At 46.9% G+C, this 22499-nt stretch overlaps 1 protein-coding gene across 6 annotated transcripts in view; it reads left to right on the forward strand.

The window, feature by feature from the left end:
• The first annotated feature begins 3164 nt into the window (after positions 1–3164).
• The window catches only part of LOC119399916 (nucleolin), a 69535-nt gene continuing 50200 nt past the window's right edge, over positions 3165–22499 (forward strand). For all 6 annotated transcript variants that reach the window (XM_037666810.2, XM_049417042.1, XM_049417052.1 and 3 more), the window contains exons 1-3: positions 3165–3377; positions 3478–3598; positions 13812–13910. In XM_037666810.2, the coding sequence (XP_037522738.1) occupies positions 3318–3377; positions 3478–3598; positions 13812–13910 (280 nt within the window). In that variant the 5' untranslated portion in view covers positions 3165–3317. The remainder of the gene's footprint in view (positions 3378–3477; positions 3599–13811; positions 13911–22499) is intronic.

The following is a 22499-nucleotide window of genomic DNA, read 5'->3' on the forward strand; positions in this document are numbered from 1 at the left end:
AGTTTTAATTTCCTGCTGCTTTGAAGTGTCAGTAGGTCCAAGTAGGCTGCCATTGTTCTGCAGGCATGTAACGTTCATCTGCAGTGGATGAAAGTTCGTTCAGGCTGTGGGTTCTACTTGTGCACAGTTGGTCGAACATCTAATTCTAATAAAATAAAGTGTTTATATTGTTAGAACACTGGCCACGTCGAATAATTGTTTGCTGTCGGTACACATGGGCAGATTAGCTCAAACTTCACATGCAGGTTGAGGACTGCTGCAGTGTAATCCCTGTACTTTTGCTAAGCATGAAGACACAGGTTTGATTTCTGGCTACGCCATTTCTATGTGGGTAAAATGCTAGAATGCATACTTGGACTTTGGCGCATGTTACCGCATGAACCGCAGGTGGCCAAAATTATTCTGGATTCCCCACTATTTGGCATGCCTCATAAGCGTATCTTGGTTTTGGTGCTTAAAATGCCCAGAATTTATATTATTACCCTCACACTCTAGAGGGACACTAGTTAGAAACACCAAGTAATCTGATCAAGTATTTTGAAACTCTATTATCATTAACATTGCAGTTAAGTCAGAGGTCTGTTTTAAAGGGAAAATTAGAGTGAAATTACTAGTATTTTTCAGATTCCATGGTAGAACCCCAGGGCCTCTATGTCAATGGCACATGTATGTGTAGTTGCAAACTAAAAGAAAAAATGGCATTAAGGTGGCTGTGGCTCGGTAAAAGTCTTTTTAACTCGCAAGGTGAAGTCTGGTTCCTTCAGAACGCAATGCAACCCTTATTTACTGGTAAATAGTCGGCTAGACTCGAAGAGACGCTATCAAAGCCTGTGATATCATGGTGAGTTGCTGTGGTAATTCAAGGCATTGTTATCACCCACCGGCCTTTTATTTTTGTATATTTGCTGGCTTGTCTAGCCCCCTTTCGTGGTATGAATGGCCCTCTTAGGATTGTAGTGACGCAGTATGTAGCTTACTGTGTATAAATTTTGCAGGAATTGTTATACAAATAGGTAGAAAATGAAGTGTGATATACAAAGCATTCTTTCTGTGACACATTGTATGCTGTGTGATGTGGTTCGCTGAAAAGCTCTTCACTTGAGGATAGATGGGTTTGTTAAAAAAAAAAAAAGGCCCGAGCCAGCATGTGCTGTACGAATGTTCTACAAACACCTGAGGCATGGTCCCCCACACGCTCTTGGTGTGCATGTTGGGGCATCGTAGTCAGTAAATGCAAATACCCCACTTGCAGCTTCTCATCCTCCAGGTGTGGTGGCAAGAGTCGTAAACTGTGTTGGCAGCATTTGTGGCCTTGCACCTACCATTCCAAAGCCTTTCCTTCCTAGTGTGCATCGTTCTGTAGAGCATGACAAATCTGCACATTCCAAGCTCCTTTTCCAGGTTATAATGGCGGTTAGTAGTTGAAGTAAAATTGAGAGTTGTGGTTGTAGTGTTTGTATTGGAAACTGTATAGTTGTAAATTTGAGTTTCTACACCACTGTGCATTTTTCTTCTAATTATTCAGAACAAAAATTTAAATCAGTATTAATTTAAATCGGGTAACCTAAATGGCAACATGTGTACGAGTTCGTTGTTAATAAGACTTCAGATTGCTGGGACACATATACTTAATTTCAGTATGTCGTGATGCTTATACTGTCGTAAGTAGTAGCAGTTTTGTGGAAATGTTTGGTCTTGTCATCCCTATTCGTTGTCGACATGCGAGACAGTTTTCTTAATTAAAACGGCAAGCTGGGCAAGTTGGTAATTGAACATCTTGTGATGTGGGCAGCGTGAGCCGAACGGACGACAGCGCTTGTGTTGTGTTAGTTTTCTCCCATCCGTCTGGGTCGTGCTGCCCACATCGCAAAACTTCTCATCCCTCTCTCCCTTTTTTTTTTTTTTTTTAGGAGCGAAGCTCCTTAGGCCCGCACCCCGCCGTCGAAGCCCCCTGCAACCTAGATGCAGCGCCGGCGCAAAAAGACAATGAAACGCCGCGCGCGGCGCGAAAAAAAAAAGGCGTGCGGCGCAATAAACAGTTTCAAAACGTATAGTCGCGCTCAGTATAACTTGCAACACGGGAGCGCGTGGCCTCATGAGTTCAAAGATTCCGTATGGCTTCAACTTGTATTCATTTCAACAACTAAATAAGATTTCCTTATTTGGGCTCATCCCCAAGTGAGAGAATAGCGTTTAGTTATGGAAATAAGGGCAATTAAGTGGAAACCATGCGCAGTCTTTGAACTCGTGAGACCACGCGCTCCCGTGTGGCAAGTCATATTGAGCGCGACTGTACATAGTCGTTTGCGTCCCATTTCTAAGGAGCTTCGCTTATCGGTTGTATTCGTACACGGAACAAGTGCCGATTTTAATGCAAATAACGGCTGTGCAGTGCATTGTAGTTGTGTGTCACGTTCCCTTCACTTCTCATATCTGCAGATTTAGGTGTACATAAGTTAGTACCCGTAATGCCCCCCCCCCCCCCCATCCTTTTTAAAGCACATACCCATCGTATTTGCGGTTTTGGCACATAACTACACCATAATTTCATTTTCAAAATCACTGGAACTACCAGTTTTTCTGAAATAAAGGCCACTTGAGTCACTGAAAGAACAAAACCAATACAATTTCTCTAGCGCTGCATCGTTTTTTTAGGGGTGGCGGGAGTGGCGTCATGGCACGTGGTCGCAGTAGGCGTGCGCGCACTCCTGTTTAGTCTAAAGCCCCTCGATGCGTTTTCCGCCGAGTTTAGTCCATCTATGGCCGACAAAGCCATTTCCGAGCGTTTCGTAATCATCGCTAAACGCAGAGAGCGGAACCCATTGAAGCGATAATACCACAGGTTATATCATCAGACTGTGAACTACGCGAAAACACACAGCGGGCCAAGTGCTGACACAGCCTTCCTGGTTGCAGACGACAAAAGTGTCATTCGTGCGCCGACGTCACACAACTGGTGCTCGTGGTGCTCGCAGCACCGCCATCAATCGCGCTAGCTGCGTCGGTTCCTCTTTTAACGAAAACCATATTATAGCTCATTACGCCAAAAAAAAAAAAAACCTATACAATGCTTCTACTAATCTGCTAAAGTAACTACACGAGCTAGAAAGACGCCAAAATAAATATGAGCGGACAACCTGGATTCTCGTCTGGCAACAGCAACACAGCAAATACTCTCGCGCGCGCCGTGCACGCTTCTTTTGCGAGGTAGGCTTGAGCTACATGAGCTGCGTGAGACGACGTGCTGCATAACTGTTTAGGAAGTTTGGCCTTCTCGTTCTCTTAAAATATTTTTTTTTTTACATACAGTAGTTGATATGGCTTTCAAGAAAGGTCCCGCACAAGCTCAGAAGTCTGGCTCGAAAAGTGTCGGTCAGGTAATGGCAAGCGCAGGTCCTTGTGACGACCACGTGTTTACGCAGTTTTGTGCGTTGTCAGTACACATCGCCACCGGCTAAGTCCAATTTTCTCGTGCAGGCTGGAAAGAAGGCGCCTCCCACAAAGAAACCGCTGGCAGCGAGTCTGGATGATGACGACGACGATTTGGATGAGGAAGACGACGATTTTTCAATGGACGAAGACTCTGATCTCAGCGGAGGTAAGCGTGAGAAATCAATTCAGAGCTCTATTCATTGGGTAAAGTAGTATAATGGTATTTGTGATGCGGCTACTAGCGGCGCAGAACGCGTTGACTGTTCAGATGTTGGCAGCTGCTACTGACCACGTTGTTGCTGGTACGTGAAATTTCGCATGAACTTGCATTACAAGTATACCGCATCTGCGAATAAATTTTTTTCTTACATTGGATTAAGCGCCTGAGCCGTTCTATGACGTCTTGACGCTAAAAATTTAGCTGATGCACGTTTAACGGAGTCGATTATCCGTCTATTACGCAGTCGGTGCTCGCTGGCACCGTGCGTGATCGTGCTATCAGCTGCTATGCCATTTCGATGCGATGTTTACTAGACGAGCTGCAGCTTGTATACCACGTTGTGGAGTAATATGCTGGAATTATGGCGAACTACATGCGTAGTTCACTTACCGACTAACCTCCACAACTAGTGGACCACGTGGTGCACCGGTCTACACAGGCTACGGCAGCGCAGGCATATAAATCGATTGTGGGCTTTTCGTGCGAAAACAAACCCGCGCTAATCTAGCGTGGCTATTCTGCCGCTGTATTTCGCAAAAAAAATATATATATATATACATATATATATATACATACGAAAGCCGACGCCGCAACATCATGGGAGTGGATATTCGCCCGGCATCCGGCTGAATTGCGCGAGCGGAACTCGGCCGGCAGTGTCTCCTCATTGGCCGGCTGTAGTCACGTGGTTAATGCCGGAATCCTGAGGCAAAAAGCGCTTTGCCGGCACGGGTGTATTTGCCGAGTGTCATTTCGCGAGTGGCCGTCAAGCGAAGATGCCGGCATTTAGTGAGAGAACAATTATATGCCGGTAGTTTGACTTACCCACGCCGTCGCCACATCCGAAAACGCACGCCGTGACGGCAACAGTTGTCCGGTTCTGGTTTGGCCGGCAGTTTGCTTTTGCGGCCGGCCGTCAAGCGACGAGCGCCGGCACTTAGCGCACCGGTATTTGCGAGTTTCATTTCGCGAGCGGCCGTCAAGCAAAGAGTGCCAGCATTTAGACCCACGCCGTCGCCACGTCTGAAAACGCACGCCGTGACGGCAACAGAGTTGTCTGGTTGTGGTTTGACCGGCAGTTTGCTTTCGCGAGCGGCCGGCCGTCAAGCGACGAGCGTCGGCACTTGGCGCGGAGACAATTATTTGCCGGTAGTTTTACTTATCCATCGTATAGCCTCCCCTGAAAACAGGCAGCTGTGACTACTACGACGGCACAAGTCGGCCGGTTGTGGTTTGACCGGCATGCAGTTTGCTTTCGCGAGCGGCAGGCCGTCAAGCGACGAGCGCCGGCACTCAGCGCGGAGACAATTATTTGCCGGTAGTTTTACTTATCCATGGTATAGCGTCCCCTGAAAACATGCTGTGACTACTACGACGGCACAAGTCGTCCGGTTGTGGTTTGACCGGCATTTGCGCTGTTACTTCGTTTAACTCAGTACCTGACGGTATATCCTCCACTTAGAATGCCCTGCGAACTTCGCAAGTGTACCGTTGCCTTTCATAGTGCACATTGGAGGGAAAAAAAAGAGGAAAAAAAAACTACCGGCATATAATTGTTCTCTCACTAAATGCCGGCACTCTTCGCTTGACGGCCGCTCGCGAAATGAGATGACACTCGGCAAATACCCGTGCCGGCAAAGCGCTTTTTGCCACAGGATGCCGGCATTAACCACGTAACTACAGCCGACCAATGAGGAGACACTGCCGGCCAAGTTCCGCTCGCGCAATTCAGCCGGATGCCGGGCGAATATCCACTCCCCAACATCATGCATTGTCATGTCGCATGCTAGATCCATGTGCTACAATACAATCATAACGTAATTGTGTCCGCCACTGGCCACACTAAACGAAATGTGGTTCATAGCGTACTAAAAAACGTTGTGTAGGTTCGCAGTATATTCATTTGACTAGAGCGCTGTGACATACTGCCGCTAGTAAAAAACACACAAAGAGAGAGACGAACAGGACGACAAATGGACGGCTCTCTTGTGTGTGTGTTTTTTACTAGCGGCAGTATGTCATACAGCAAGCAATACCAACTAGGCCAAGAAGTTCTCAAGTGACTAGAGCGCTTGGCATAATTTTGTGCAATGGTGTGGTAAACGCCCAGCAACTGCAACAATAACGGTTTAACATTGAAGGGTCCATTCACATTTTGTGCTCTTCTCAAGCTACTTCTCCAATTGCAGTGGTTCTGTTATCGTTTCACTAGAGCACCAGTGAAACGATAAGTGTGTTCACTGTGTGACACATGTGCTCTCTTGCCGCAAAACATTTTGGATCATCGAATATTATGGAAAAAAGAAATCTGAGCTGTTGTCATATGTCTTGGATCTGATCAGTGCAGGAACTACCGCCCACCAGAAAGTTTTAAGGAAATGTTACTATGCCTTTTTTTCCCCTGATGAGCTTTAAAGGGACACTAAAGAAAAGAACGGTTTCTGCTGTATTAAAAAATTCGCCACTTGATGTTCTCGGCCAACCCCGGAATGACATAGTTTTGACAGTCTGTTCAGGCCTCGCTGACAATTTAACTGTTCATATGGGCCACATTCTGTTGTAGACAAATTGAAATCCTTGTCAACTTTCAAGAACGCTTACTGAGTGGGACCACAATTGTGAGGGGACATATCTGCCAAGGCTTGTTTTGTTTTTGGCGGCAAATTCAAGAAGTGTAACTTTTGATTTTGTATACATAACTTGCAAGTGACGTCAGTTCCTGTCTTCAGTCTGCCATCACCGAGCACATACGTCTCAGTGACCGCGCTGTGTTTACGTTCGTGCGCGGATAGTTCGGCGTAGTGAGCGTGTTTTGATCGTTTGCCTGACGAACGAGAATCGATCAGGACATTATGCAGCCTGCAGTGTCGTCAGTGGTGTCGCACGTAATGGTCGAAACAACTTCGCACGAGCCACCTGCAGCGGCGCACTTCGCCTCCTGCATTTTGCGACGCTCAAACTGCATGGATTTCGTCACTGATTGTGGCATAAAACCATGGCCCAATAACATGTTTGGCGCCCAGTCGGGGTTCGTTTCACCGAAGAGCTAAGAGGGCCTCCCGAAAACCAAGGCGCTATCGCTGTGTTCAGTTCGGTGCTTCACGTTTCAACAAAAATTGACCTCGCGCATAACTCCGTGGTGATACACTCGGTGAAAAGGTGAGGAGATTCGGAAGCATAACTTGCCTGTTGTGAAGTGACACCCGCACACACAAACGTTGCGCAACGTCTGAGGTCCTTTCTGTATAAGTGCGCATAAACCATCTGGTATACTTCTCGGACATCTCTTTCGTGCGGTCGCACGGCTTTGTGATAACGTTTGGCAAACAGTACGTACCCGCGCCTGTTTTTTTTTATTGATTTCCACTTCTCCTGCAGCAGTCAGATATTGCACAAATCACCGTTGCAATTTGCAGCGTTGACGGGAAATGCCAGAGCCGCAAAGCTTGAGTCGGTGTCGTCTGCTGCCATGGGCTCGGTAATGGCGGCGCATGCCGCGAAAGCTGCGAAATCGTATCCCAGAGTTCCGCGGTGTGACGTAGTTGCAAGTTATGTATTGTGAGTTGAGGTTTATCTGGTTAAATGAATGTGTTTTTAGTTATGCCTTGCCCGGGCTATATGTCTGTCTTTGAAACTTACTGAGCTCACAATGTGTTTTTCTTGTGTTTTTGAAAAGAAGTGTACTTGGCCACTCGTGCTCAGATTCGCTTGTCGCTTTTGTTTCTCTTTAACTGCATAAAAAAAAAATAGAACAGTTAAGTGCCTTGGATGGCTTGTACATCACATCAGGATTTAAAGTCTGTTCAATTCGCCTGTACCTATCTTAACTGGTTCTAGTCAGTGCACAAGAAGTTCAGAAATTGTGCAGCTCTACTTCATTGGTGTTACTCTGAAGCGATTGCAGAGCATATTTACCCCTGGATGTGATGTCAAATGCATGTAGCATGCCTAAATATGTAAACGTGCTCAACTCACATGGCTGTCAGCTTTCTGGAAAGCTAGCAGTTCGACAAAGATCATTTATTTGGAGACTGCAAAAAGCACCCAACCCATTGAATTGTGAATACCGCGAGTTGTCGCAACCATTTATAATGAAACGATAACATGGCAGCTCACCTCTCACCTTGTGATGTTGCATCTTCATATGTGTTTACACAGAAACTTTTTTTTTACTTACCACTCTTGAGGCAGTTTCTCCACGTTACCTGGAGATGCTCCTGGCATATACTTACTATACTTATATTACTTTTCTTATACCAGTCGTGATGAGAGCAAACTCCAAAAGCAATAAACACTACGATAAAAGCGTTGAAAAGGTAAACAGGGGGGCATGTGTGTTGATTCTCCTGTTCTTTGTCCAAAAATGCTTGAGGCCCGTGTACTTAGATTTAGGTGCACATTAAGTACCCCAGATGGTCGAAATTTTCGGCCTTCACTACGGCGTTCCTCATAATCATATCTTTGTCGTGTTCAATATGCTGCTTCCCACGTTCTAAGGCGAATGATGTTTAATCTGCAACGTGTGCAGTTACGCAGATGCATAAAATAATTTCCAGAAAGCTTACGACAGCAGGAATCGAGCTGTGTCCAGCCTGGTATGTCGAAATTCGGGGGTGAGATATTGCGAACATCCTGCTTTCCGAACGTTTACTTGCCTTCCCATAATTCGCCACGCCTTCGTCAGCGGAGCGGGACATGTGGCCCGGTGAATCATGAGAACGCTAGCGAAGAACGTTCGGAAAGCGAGGTGTTTACGCGATCTTGCATGACATGTGCCCCGGGAACTGCGAACAAAACGACCTGCGTGAAAACGTTTGTGATGTTGATCGCAATGTCTGGCCAGCCTCTTCTGTGACGTTTCCATTATACCCTAAGGGGGTTGCTGCCTTGTGGTACAGTAGATATCGCTTTCAGTGGCAGCCTACCGTTTTGTGCCGGTGACAGGTCAGATCAATGCATCAGCTCGTCGTGCGCCGCGTCTGCGTCGCGACGAGGTTTTTGGATCTCAGCCTCTGTTGCCAACTGCATGAAAACGCAGGGCTGTAGCCGGAAAAAATACTAAACGAAAGCGTACTGCAAGCCGCTTGCTAGCAGGGCCCCGCCGGGTAAAAATGAAACACTGAAAAGTGGATAATAACGTCCTAAAACACAATATGATTCTGAGGCACGCTGTAGTGGAGGGCTCCGGAAATTTGGACCACCTGGAGTTCTTTAACGTGCACCTGAATCGCCTCCATCTAAAATGCAGCCGGGATTCGATCCCGCGACCTTTGGGTCAGCAGTCGAGCACCATAATTACTACACCACCGCGGCGGAGAAGTGGACAAGGAGGATGACGTTGTAGGTGTTTTTGTCTCCAGTCGTGTTCGAGTAAGCATAAGGAGAAATAGACTTTGGGATAAGTCATTTTCTCTAAACGTCAACGCCTGGCTGCAAGTTATCGCTGAGAATAGCTTTTTCTTATCAGTCACGAAAAACTTTTCACATGATGAAAGGACTCTTCTTATAGACATGCTTTGCAGCGAAATGTGTTTAAATTCGTTCAGTGGAAACAAAATTATCAGCAAAGATCTCTCAATCAAAGATCCTAGAAATCCGCGCTTCTTCCGCTCCCCCTCGGACGGCTTGCCCTCTAGAGGCTCCTTCAGAACGATGCCCAGAATGTTTCGTCCACTTAACGTCACGGTTTTTGTACTTCAAGTGGACGGAACTTTGTTGCGTCGCCGGTGACACCGCTCAGGTTGTCCTGCAATGACAGCGCTGAGGCTGTAACAGCACTATCGCCCACGCTCTATAGCTTTAAAGATACACTAAGGCGAATGTTCAGTCGACGGGCATTGTTAAATTACCGTTCCAGAAATCTCAAAGCTCTGGTTTTGTACACACACTAAAAGAAAAAGCTTGATTTAGGAGGAAATTGCCATTCAAGGGTTCGCGTATATCTGTAAATCCAGATCGCTAGCCCCCATAGCGACTTCTTGCTGAAGGTTTCCTTTATTTTTCTTTGGCGGCCCCCTTTTAAAAAAGGGGGGGGGGGGGTAGGCATATTTGTCTTTCTTTTCCACAAGAATAACCTTTTTTTTGCATTTCCTTTCGTCAAAACTCTGTACATGCCACTTTTCTATCAAGAATTCTATGTCAGGCTCATCATGCTGTTCATGATCGGGAAGTACCAGGCGCGCGATGGTAACACAACGAAAGCATGCGGGACGATTTTTGTTGTGTGGCAGCGAAACGCTCCAAATACGCTCCTTTCTTTTTTCTTTTAGAATGCTGTTAAATTGGATCACAGGCGACCAAACTTTTCTTCTACACTACACTCTAAAAAGAAAGGGAGTATTTGGGGCGTCTTTTTGCCACACAACAATAGCTTAAGAATAAGGTTCGTAGCGTTGCTGGGGGTTGGGTTCGTATAGTCGGCCAGATCTTTAACTGGGATCTTTAGCGTGCGTGAGGAGGCGACTTTTCTGTGCCTCAGCGCCATATGACGGAGCCAAGTTGCAGAAAGGGTGAGGGTAAGCGCATGCCCACAAAGCGTGCTCAGCTGAGCTCATCATCCGCTAGGCTGTTCCTTCTTAAGACGTCTTGGACGTTGAATAGTTGGGCAACTACGCTATTCTCGAAACACACTGAGTTCTTTTTTTTTTATATAGTACAATGATGATTTTAAAATAAAAATGCTATGACAGTCGGGCACCTGTCGTCTTTGCACATGAACTCTACGTTGAGGCGGAAATACTTAGCCGCACTTAAAGTTGAAATGAGCAATGAAAAGAAAACTTTTGAATTCACTTAAATATTAACTTTAGGGCAGAGTATATGTAAAAGTTGTAGCAGGTGACAATTTATGGCCTACCCATTTCTCAGAAGTCTGTTTTGAAAACACGTAATTTCAGATATTAATAATCGAAATTGAGGGCCCCGATCGAGGCGATATCGAAACTGAGCGCGCAGGGCGCCCATGAAATGCTGCCGGTGTGTTACGTCAGTCTGTTTGACCGGTACTCCACGTGACAAATTTTGAAAAAGGCGCGTCGCGGCAGAGTCTGGTCAAGGCTAACGCAAGTTGTCGGAATTACACAAGTGCACCACTTACTCATTGCATGTGATGTTTCGTGCTTATCTGATTCTTTCGCGCTTTAGCGAAGAAAACTGCAATTTTCATTCTCTTTTTTTTTTTCACTGTACAGCGTAAGACTAGGGGGCAACTTCCTGCAGACAAGCGAAATAGTTCTCTGCGCTCATTCAGAGATTAAAGGGACACTAAAGGCGAATATTAAGTCAACGTTGATTGTTGAATTAGCGGTCCAGAAACCTCGTAGTGCTACTTTTGTGCCAAGGAAGTGCTTATATATTGAAATAAAATCACGTTTTAGTGGTCCGCATCGCAATAGGAGAAGTTCAAATCACCCGCCTGAAAGCGGTCTTTCTCATGTCACTTTTGCCGTGCCCAGCGTTGCCCGCCTTTACTGCGCGGCGGTGTGCACCATTTGGGCATTCGGCAACATCACATGCATGCGGCATTTTGTCGAACTTTTTGTCACAGCGACTTTCATGAGCGCGCAAAACATGCGGCAGTGCGCGATACCGAAACTACCACTGAGACGCGACCGCGTGAGCGAAGCAGGGCACCGGCCGAAGCGCTGGTCGGCGAAAACCTCGAGCTGCTGCACCTCGCCCGCCACCTTATGGCCGCCGCGTGCTCATAAAATCCGCTTTTCTCGTTTTCCTGTGCTGCCCTCTCTGCTGGTTTGCTAGGAGGGCGAAGCTTTGCGGGGTGATTCGGGACAACCGGACCACGTTGCCTCCGGGACGGCTTGCATGCTGAACTGTATTCACACGTTTCCTTTGAGAATGTTCATCGTTCCCGCTCCGTTCATAATCGCACACGGGCGCGACGATGGCGAACTGCTTTTGTTCCTGCAAGCAAAGCATTAATAGATAACGGCGTCGCGTTTTAGTGTTTGCCCATTAAAAGCGTGCAGCACGCTTAAAACTGCGCCATGCACTACCGAGCAGTTAGCTGAAGTTACTTATCATAATAGAGTTGTCAGCTACTAAGCCGTACTGGTGCGCTTGCCGCCTGTCGCGATCGCACCTCCGTGCATTTCCAGTGCTTATATGAAAGGCATCGCCGCACTGGCGCCGTGACAGTAGCCCCCTTTGGATTCTCGATACGCTTCACCGCATAACACCATGGCATTGCGGCAAAGCTGACTTTAAGAATCCACTACGACTGCAAACGGATTGACTGGCGAAAGCGCGAGTTCAAGCCCTCGTTATGATCAATGCGGCAGCGGCGGTGGCTTCAATTAATGCAGTTTCATACCTGCAATTTAACCAATAATTCAGAAAATCTGACTGCGAGGCGTTTCAGCATCCGAAATTTCTGACGTTCTTATACATTGATCTTATGGGGCTTGTGGAGATGCTGCAAAAGCATCCTAATTTTTGAGCATGTCCGAAAAATTGGCATTTGACGATATTCTCTGTTGTGCTTATTAGTACTGATGTGCATTGGCATACCCCATTCGATATGATGGCTTTTGCAACAGCCTGCCAGTCCCCCTATTCAGATTTTTTTTTCATGCATCCCATTAATAATTTTCGGTTATAACAGTGGAATTTTTGTGGCACTTGAATATTGTTATAAGTGGATTCGACTACATATGTATATAAAGGCACAAAGAAAATTGATCCTTAAAGGGCCCCAAACCACGCAGAGGTCAAAACTGAGTTGTGGTGTTTCAGCTGTGTATGAGTCTATAAACGAAACGCGTAGCAGTGAAATTTTTGAAACGGCACTATAATAGTGGAGTTACATGCATTTGATGATTGGAACGTGGCCCTCGCTTGTTTTGCTCTTTCTTTCGCTATGCTCTGTTTGTTGGCTGGTGTCTCCTCCTTGCTGGGCGCCAAGCAACATGACGAAGAGCAGGGAGTGTGACTGCGAGCCAACAAACAGGTTCTTGTTCAACAAATTGATACCATCTGCTCCACTTGACATCACCTCATTACTGAGGTGACATGACACACACTAAATACCGGAAAGGCCCGGAGAGAAGCACTGAATTGTTTTTTGACTTTGTGGTGTGTCCATAGCATTTAATGCTGCTGCATTTGGCATTGTTGATCTTGATGGCATTATGAACTTGATACGTGTGATTACTTGAAACATTAAAAAAATATTGGAGGTGGTTTTGGGGCCCTTCAAGAAAACTTGTCCGAGGCACCAAATTAAACCACTGACCCTTCGTTCCAGGATGAGACGCTTCAGAAAATTCAGCCCCGAGCACATACATGCTCCTCTGCAAACGGCGAGCTCTTCACAGACATCTTTTAGAGTTGGCGATGCACACCTTCTGAGCTGCTCCAGCTGCTTCAGTGTTGCAGAGGCTTGTTATGTAACTGCCTGTGAGATGGCGCAAAAGGCCTATGGTGCGTCCTTGTGGGCCCTATCTAGAAAGCAATCTTTGAAGTGATGTACGATGTGTTCGTGCCGCTCAGTTAGCATTTGAGCGAGTGCTAGCCTGAATGTTGGCAGTCGCTTGTTGGAGGACCAGCAATGTCAGAAAGTTGCATCTGTTGTGGTCAGCAGCATTCCGATTGTCTCTCCATAACATTGAACCGCAGGGCGGCTCAACTGTGAGTTCTCGTGCACTTGCCGCAACGTTCCGTGGCATTGAATATGATACACTGACATTATTCCATAGCCATGGACCATGTTGGAGCACCGGTTCTGTGGAACGACACATGTCGCATCATGTGCAAGCCATCTTATGCTTTACGACCTACAAGCACCACCATGCTCTGTGCGGCTTGTCGGGGTTACACTCAAACCTCGATATAACGAATTATCGGTTATAACGAAGTAAATGAAGAATAGTCTTGTCATAGCTAGTGTTACAAATAAACGTTTATAACGAATTTTCGGATATAATGAAGTTATTTTCGTGGCAGATGTGACTGTTATAATGAGGTTTGAGTGTATCAGTTTCTCTCTTCATATAGGTGTGGTGACATCGCTTTAAAAAATGTTGAGCAGGTTGTATGTTACAGGATTCAACCTCTTTAAAAAGCAAAATTATTGAAAAGGCGGATGAATAATTTTCTCTCCCTTTGTATGGGGTATTACTTATATTGTCCTCTTTCTGTACAGCTGATGAAGACTTAGACGATGAAGAGGTTGATGATGAGGAGCTCGATGACGAAGAGCTAGATGATGAAGAACTTGACGAGGAGTCTGAAGATGAGGACGGTAAGTGGCCTTTTGTATTGCACTCATTGGTGAACATAGATCGTCAGAAGAATTAGAGCTCATTCAGACTCAAACTCACAAAACATCTCCTCAACCGGACTTGCTAAACTTTTTCTCAACTGGACTCACTCGCATTCAAACTCAGACATATTACTCAGCTGGACTCACTCAGACTTACGGCTTGACCTGAGCTTGAGTGAGTCGACTCACAAGTCTGTTAGTGTAAAATGAGATTTTTTGATCTTGGTGTCACTGCTCTCAAATGCCAATATATCTCACATAATCGGTGATCTACAATACGCCTTTTGATCTTGTACCTTCAAGTACAAATTATCGGTGGTTTCAATTCCGTAAGCACATTTTTATAAAATACACGACTCGCACAAGATGTTTTATCAATAACACCCCATGAAAGAATGTGGGGGGAGGTCATGGCACCCCTTCTCATAACTCATGCCTCTGATTAATAGATATTGAGGTCACACATGAATGCTAGTGTGTTGAGATATGTGTAAATGGACTTAAGTATAAACATAAGCTGATATAAGGCTGATAGTAATGCTCAAGATGAGTAGATAGGACCATACGTCAGCAACAAAAGGTGGAGCTCACTCAGACTCACTCAAAACATATATTTTGCGCTTAGGGCTCACTCGGACTCACTCTCCAATATTTTTCTCAACCGGACTCACTCGGACTCAAACTCGCCAAAATATTACTCACTCGGACTCACTCAGGCTCAGACTTGCGGCGCAATCTGTGTCTGAGTGAGTCATTCATGAATTAGTTTGCCGACCTATGATGATGAATGTATCAAAATTTGTTGTAATGGTGCCGTGCTTCAGTTTAATTATTGAGAAAAGGGCGGATTTGAGAGATTCTTTTATTTGCCTAGCTGCGATGAATGGCGGCTATCTCCTTTGCCAAGGCTAGGAGATTGAGCATTACCTCTTTCATGCATCAGTGCCGGTTGGTGCTCTCCACCACGTGTAGCTTTGTATAAGCTTATTGTCGAACTGACTGCTGGATAATATAGCTCCATATGAACTCAACCAGAGGTTGTGTGAGGTTGAATCGCAATAAGCGCAAGTAACTGATGGCGAATTTGCACTCCTAGAACAACAAACAGATAACCTCCACCATTAACAGGTTTGGCACAATGGAGTGAAGAGATTAAAATGTGGATGCACTACCGTAAAATCCTGAGCAAGCGCCCCTACCCGGGCAAGCACCCCCCTCCCTTTTTCGGGAGATTTGAAATATGCGCCGCCTTCTCTCCTCCCGCCATTTTCACTATTTCATTCAGGGTTCTTATTCGATTGATGAAAACGGATAAAAACAGTGAATGCATGCACATTCAATAGAGCATTTCATTAGAAGCAGGCTGTGCATTCTTTATTCTTAGCAGCTGTTCCAGCGCTACCTTGAATTTTGATCTGGGACTGAGCAAGCGCCCCCCCCCCCCTCCAAATCTTATTGGGTTATCCATCACCATAGGGGGGAGCGCAGTGATGCTACCGCTGCGCCAATTGCGCCAGACTGCGCCAAAGTGCCCTGGCTGCTACAACCTGCTACATTTCCTCAAAATTTGGCGATTCTGCGCCAAGCCTGCGCCAAAGCGGTGTACTCTGACTTTCAGAAATGAAACTAACTACATGAAGTTTCCCTATTGAGAGCGACATCGCGCTGTACGCGGACGTTCTCCGTGCGAGTGATGAAAATGGAGACAAAATACAGTGTAACCTCGTTACAACGGATCTGTTCACAACAGACATTCGGATATTACATACCAATTTACGGCGTTATGCTGACCTCCGTATTAGTTCCATTGATTGAGCTTCGTTTACAACGGATTCTGGTACAATGGACATTCGGATATAATTGACTAAAATTTCAGGCCAGCAAGGTGGTCAGGACTCCTTTAGAGCGGACTTTTCTACCACGGTCATTAACGTTCGACTTCAAACATCGCTTAGCATACTTTCGGGACGGGAGCAGCGCACCGCGGATATCGACGTACCGATTTAAGAACGAAGGTCGCCGATCCCCAGTCTGTCAATGATCAGCTATGCCTAGCTGTAGCGACAAAAAAAAAAAAAAAACGGCGCGCAGCGTGTTTGGTGTTGCGTTTGGGACGCTGACACGCGAAATTGCGAGCCGCTGCCACCGCTTCTCCGCGCGGTCGCTGCGCGGCGAGCTTGGCCGGGGGGTCCGCTGCCGATGCGCAAAATGCCCATCCGCGGTTCTGAGGAGCCAGCGGGCGATGCGATTTGTTGCTTGAGACGAAGGGCGTTACGGCTTCTTCGCTTTCGCATGTCCGCTAGCGCGATGTTCTTGCCTGCAAAGTTCGGATTTGGCTCGTACATCGGCACCGTGAACGGAGTTAGGCCTAACCAGGACATCTAGTAGAAAGCTCGGTTGCGATGTGCGTGGCCGCGGTGCCCGATGTTTCAAAGTACGTCATGCTCGATTGCGAGTACAAGGAGTTGTCCCGCGGTGGTCTTCGTCATAAGCTTCGAAGTGCTGATAAGAAGAACCTCGAACAGCGGGTCCAACGAGTCAACGCTATTAGTCGCACGTCTGCGATGTTCGCGACGAGTGCGGCGCGCTATCGTAATCTGATGATTGAGCTTCCGCTTGCAGCTGCCCAACTAAAGCGTTCCAAATTATCGTCGACCCGTAAACACAGAACGAGTGCGAACGCGTCACTAAGTAGCGCAATTTTCTACAGCCACGACCTCGCGACGCACAAGCAGCAGACGACGATCCCGAAGCGAGCATTAACACGTTTTGGCTGCTTCTGCGGTAATACCGCAGAAGCAGCCAAAACGTGTTTTTCGTACGCTTGTTGCTGAATGGAGGAGCGAGCTGAAACGGAGAACTTGAACGCGGAGAAATGCTCTTTACGACGAGCCCAAAATGGTGGCGCCCAGTTGCGCCGTTGCCGAGCTATAATTTTGAAAAACGCTTTTTTTTATATTTCCGCAATTTTTGCCAAGTCGGCAGACTCAAAACAAATTTTTTATAGCACTTCTACGTAGTTTTCATTGAAGATATTTTGGAATCTGATAGAAATAGGCTACAGAAACTGAAAATGCGATTTTTCAAAAATCGCATTTTTTGGTCCCCCGTTAAAAATAAGACCATGTTTGTGACTCTTAATTCTCTCCGGTTATAACAGACCCATTCAGTGTTTACATGAAAGTCTGTTGTAACAGTACCTGGATTTTACATACTCCCTTTGCAACAGACCAAAATCCTCTTCACTATGAAGGCCTGTTGTAATGAGGTTATACTGTATCAATATGGTGTTGTCAAGCGGACGAAGGAACTGCGTTTTGTGTTTTTTTTTTTTTTTTTGTAATCAAAGCATCAACTGTAGGCAACACGGCGTAGCAGCAGTCAAGCGACATGCAGCCATGAAACGGCACATTGATGCTGCCAGTCGTCATTGAGACGCTTCAGGTGGGCTGCAGCGGCCGAAAACGATCCAGCCGACTTTGGAATTCGGCAGTCCATGGAACGTTTTGCAGTGTGACCGCGTGACAAACGCAGAAACTCTGTTTGTGCTTGGCATGACGCTCAAGGGCATCCCATACTCGTGGGCTGACACAGCAACTGCCTTGTTTCCCAAGTTATTTGGAGATTCCGAAACAGCGAAGCAGTTTAGTTGTAAGAGGTTCAAGGCATCCTACATAGTTAGTGATGGCCTCGGGCCGTATTTCAAGAAACTTGTGCTTGACGAGCTGAACAAGCCGGATGTGGTTTTATCTGTTAGCATTGACGAGACCCCTCTTCCTGAACAGAGGTGCCAACATCTTGATGTTGTAGTTAGGCATTTCTCCAACAAAATGCAGCGAGTTGTGGAACACCTGCAGTCTTTCCGGCTGGGCTCTGCGACTTCGGAAATTTTGGCTAGTGAAGTGCGGATAGCAATGATGGACCTGCCGCAGAAAAATGTCATTTGCTTTTCTACGGATGGCCCTAATGCAATGAAAAGCTTCAGAAAAAAGATGCAAGAAGCATACCCTGACATCATAGATGTAGGAGAGGCTGCTTGCACAAAGTGCACAACTCATTTGCCCGCGGCTTGAGTGTTGTTGGCTTGGATGTCGACGCTGCTGTGGTCGATGTTTATTACTTTTTTAAAGAATTCTTCGGCTCAGAATGAATTGTTGAAGGCAGAACACCTGCTCCAAAAGCTAGTTTTGCTGCTCCAAAACGCAATTTTGCCTGCTCCAAAAGCTGCTCCAAAGTGGCCTAAGCCAGTAGCATCACTGGGAGCGCTTGCTTGGGATTTTACGGTAGCTACAGTCGAAATCTGATATATCGAACCCACATATATCGAATTTTCGGCTATGTCGAACTCGTAAATTATTCCCTTGAAGATCCTTTGTAAAAGTATAGAAGTTCGCATGTCTATATCGAACGGTATTTTTACCCGCCATCGGATATATCAAATGCTGCGCGAGCTGGAAAGCGTCCTTCGGCACTTGCTGAGCCCCGCGACCTTCGCGACACCGCGCCTCAGCTGACGCTCGAAAAACGTCAGGGCGAGAGGGCTCGGACTGTACTCTTGCTGGGCGCGTTCTCCAACTTGTGGAATGGCTTTTTTTTTTTCTCTTTTTTTCTCTTTCTCCTACGCTCTCCGCGATACCGTCGGCTCGGAGAGCAGGAACAAAGGAGCCGACGGCTTCCTCCTTTCGCCTTTTCTTTCTTTTTTTGTTGCTGTTTTGCGAGTTTTGATCAGCCAACCATTGCTGCTGCCCTCGGAGGTAGCCCGGGCGCCCGGTTAGCCATCGCCGCCATCGCGACTGTTCGCGAGCACTTTGTTTGCGGATTTCACTTCCGCGAGTTATCGCATACCACCGCATTCCTCTTTTGCGCGCTCCCCTGTGAGCTCAAAAACATTGAGCTGAAGTTTCTGCTGGCCAACACGACAGCGAAGCTGCAACTGCTCGACCAGGGCATCATCAAGTCCTTCAAGGTGAGCTGAATGTTGACCTGCTTGGTGCCATTCAAATCGTGACGAGCGCCTGGCGAGACGTGAAGACGTTCACACTTGGCCTCGAAGAAGGTGAAAGCAGCAAAACTCTCCAGAAATTCACTCGCTTCGCCACCAAAGCGGCCGGAAAACCACACGGCGAGCCGGACGCGGAAAAAACGATCCGAGACCGATTTATCCGCCATGCGAAAGCGGATCTCCTGGCCGCTTCACGGGAAGCCGTACCTTGGCTGCACTAGCTCAAACCACGTGATGTAAACACCGGCCGGCCACAAGTTCAACATGGCGGCCAGGGCGTCGGCGGTGGCTCGCATCGACGCAATTGCAAACTACCCGTGCAGCAAGACAAAGCTCACAGCCTCGACATGGATGCGTTCCTCTAGAGCCTGCTTTGGATTAAGATTGCCGAGAAGACTGGAATTCGCAGAAGGTGAAGCAGTGGCGAGTCGGCGTTCCCCGACCTGTCTCGCTTTTGCACAGCCGGGTGAATCCGTCACCGCTGCTGGCATGTCTGCTTATGTAGTTTCTGCTGTTTTATGTACCTCCCGAAACAGTGGTTTGAAAAGAGGAAAGCTATTTCTTTTCCGTGTTTTGCATGCATAACTTGAATTCGGTGTGAAATTAAATGCTCAGGAAACAGGAAAAAGCGAATGAATTCTCGAAGTGGCGAAGGCTGCGCAGGCGACGGCATGCTGGAGAGGCAGAACAAATGTGAACATTTTCGACGCGCGCGAACACGTTTTTTCGGCCGCTCTGGTGCTTTCGCTTTCTCTTGGCTTCTCAAGTGTGAATGCACCAGGTGACGGCGGAACTTGCGGAAACCAGTGAAGACTGCGATGGCAAGCGCATAGACGACGCATTTCACGAGTTGTCGTCTCTCTTCCCGGCTGCTGTTCCACCCGACGTGTCTGCGGACGATATTGAGAAGCGGACTGCAATGTTCAGGCTGTTGCAAGCCTCGCTGACGAGGACATTGTAGCTGCGGTCGCAGGGACCCAGGTCACCCAGGCCGACAGCTCAAGTGGCGACGAAGATCGTCTGGACGTTGCGGCGGCTACACGCGCGTACTCCGCCGCTGAAATGGCGGCAGCGTTTGGCTTGATTCATCGTTTTTGCGGCGACATGGAGTGAACCGAACGGTCGCATCTGGACAGCCTCGATAAGATCGAGGCCAGCTTCTTCAACTTCACTTCGAAGACGAAGAAGCAGGCCAAGATAAGCCATTCTTTTGCGCAAATTAAACATTCTGTTGCATCGTGTATGTGGAATTAGTTGTCATTCTTGAATGCGCCTATTGTAAGTGATCGTACGCCACTGGTAAGGTCTCGGGGCCTGTATTTTTTTATATCGAATTTTTCATATATCGAACTAATTCGCAATCCCCTTTGAGTTCGATATATAGTATAACCTCATTACAACAGACCTTCATAGTGAAGAGAATTTTGGTCTGTTGTAAAGGGAGTATGTAAAATCCAAGTACTGTTACAACAGACTTTTATGTAAACGCTGAATGGGTCTGTTATAACCGGAGAGAATTACGAGTCACAAACATGGTTTTATTTTTGAGAGGGGACCGAAAAAAATGCGATTTTTCGAAAATTGCATTTTCAGTCTGTAGCCCATTTTCTATTTGATTCCAAAATATCTTCGCTGAAAACTACGTAGAAGTGCTATAAAAAATATTTTTTTTTGCATCTGCCGATTTGGCGTACATAGCGGAAATAGCAAAAAAAGAAAAGCGTTTCTCTAAGTTATAGCTCGGCAACCGGGCGCCAACATTTTGGGCTAGTCGTAAAGAGCATTTCTCCGTGTTTAGGTTCTCCGTTTCAGCTAGGTTCTCCATTCAGTAACAAGCGTACAAAAAGCACATGTTTGAAGTTCAATTCAAGCCTCCGATTGGCTGCTTCTGCTTCAGGATCTTAGTCTGCTGCTAGTGTGTCGCGGGGTCATGGCTGTCGAAAATTGCGCTACTCATTGAAGCGTTCGCACTCGTTCTGTGTTCGCGGGTCGACGATAATTTAGAATGCCTTAGTTTGGCAGCTGCAAGCGGAAGCTCAATCACCAGATTACGATAGTGCGCTGCACTCGTCGCGAACTGCAGACGAGCGTAGAACATCGCAGACATGTGGCTGTTATAGCGTTGACTCGTGGGACCCGCTGTTAGAGGTTCTACTTATCAGCACTTCAGAGCTTATGACAAAGACCACCGTGGGACAACTCTTTGTACTCGCAATCGAGCATGACGTACTACTTTGAAACATCGGGCACTGCGGCCACGCACATCGCAACCAAGCTTTCTACTTGATGTCGTGGCTAGGCCTAACTCCGCTCACGGTGCCGATCTACGAGACAAATCTGAACTTTGCGGGCAAGAACATCGCGCTAGCGGACATTGCGAAAACGAAGCAGCCGCAATAGGCAGTTTTGGAATAGCGTACGCTAAGTTAGCGTTAGCGGCCCGCTATTTCTGTCACTTAACGGGAGCCCGCAAGCGGTTAGCGTATGACGCATGCGCAGTTGCGCGAAAAGCCACCGCAAAGCTTTGCGTACGGTATTCGAAAGCTCTCTTCGCCGCAAGCAACGAATTGCATCGCCCGCTGGCTCCTTAGAACCGTGGATGGGCATTTTGCGCATCGGCAGCGGACCCCCCGGCCAAGCTCACTGCGCAGCGATCGCTCGGTGAAGCGGTGTCAGCGGCTAGCAATTTCGCACGTCAGCCCGTCAGCGTCCCAAAACGCAACACCAAGCACACTGCGTGCCGATTTTTTGTCGCTACAGCTAGGCATAGCTGATCATTGACAGACCGGAGATCGGCGGCATTCATTCTTAAATCGGTACATCGATATTCGCGGCGCGCTCTTCCCGTCCCGAAAGTATGCTAACTGCCGTATTCACTAACCGACCTTAACTTATCGCGGTAAGGCTACTTACGAAAGGAAGAGAAAAGTATAAGTATAAGAAAAGGATAAGGTGAGTTTCAAAAACCTGCCTTATCTTGCCATAAGTGCGCCTTATGAAAGGCGTCCTTAACTCGTCAAGTATGTGCCCTGGGAGCCAGGGTAGGTAAAGTTTTGTTACAAAATGATTACTTCGAGCAACAATAAATTAGTTTCATTGCAAGAAACCAATAATGGTATGCACAAAAGCACCCATGCGTAAACACCAAAAATGTTTGCTAAGGCACCGCCCGCTTTTGGTGAAATCCGCATTCTTTGTCTGGTCACATTTGTTGAACCCCCGTCGACACAGTCTGGTCGCAAGAGCACGATTGCTATTTCGACGTCTTCTCATGTACGTTTTTGCTTTGTTCGTTGACGGTATTTTCGTGTTTGCTTCAGCGTTTATCGTTATCTCTCACTTTTGTTTACTTCACTTGATTTATGCAATTGGTTGAGCAGTTTAGAGTCTTTTGCCTTCTTAAATTGCGTTCATTATGAAACGACGCACCAGGCGAACTTCAACGACGAAGAGTGCGGCATCGCGGCCATGTCGTGGCGTCTTGGCGGATCTCGTCAACAAGTACCATGAGGTACTGCGTTGTTGACTTTTTTTCGGGCCATGAACGTGAACGAACTTCGTAAACA

This window comes from Rhipicephalus sanguineus, chromosome 1 (genome assembly GCF_013339695.2).
Source record: "Rhipicephalus sanguineus isolate Rsan-2018 chromosome 1, BIME_Rsan_1.4, whole genome shotgun sequence".
NCBI lineage: Eukaryota > Metazoa > Arthropoda > Arachnida > Ixodida > Ixodidae > Rhipicephalus > Rhipicephalus sanguineus.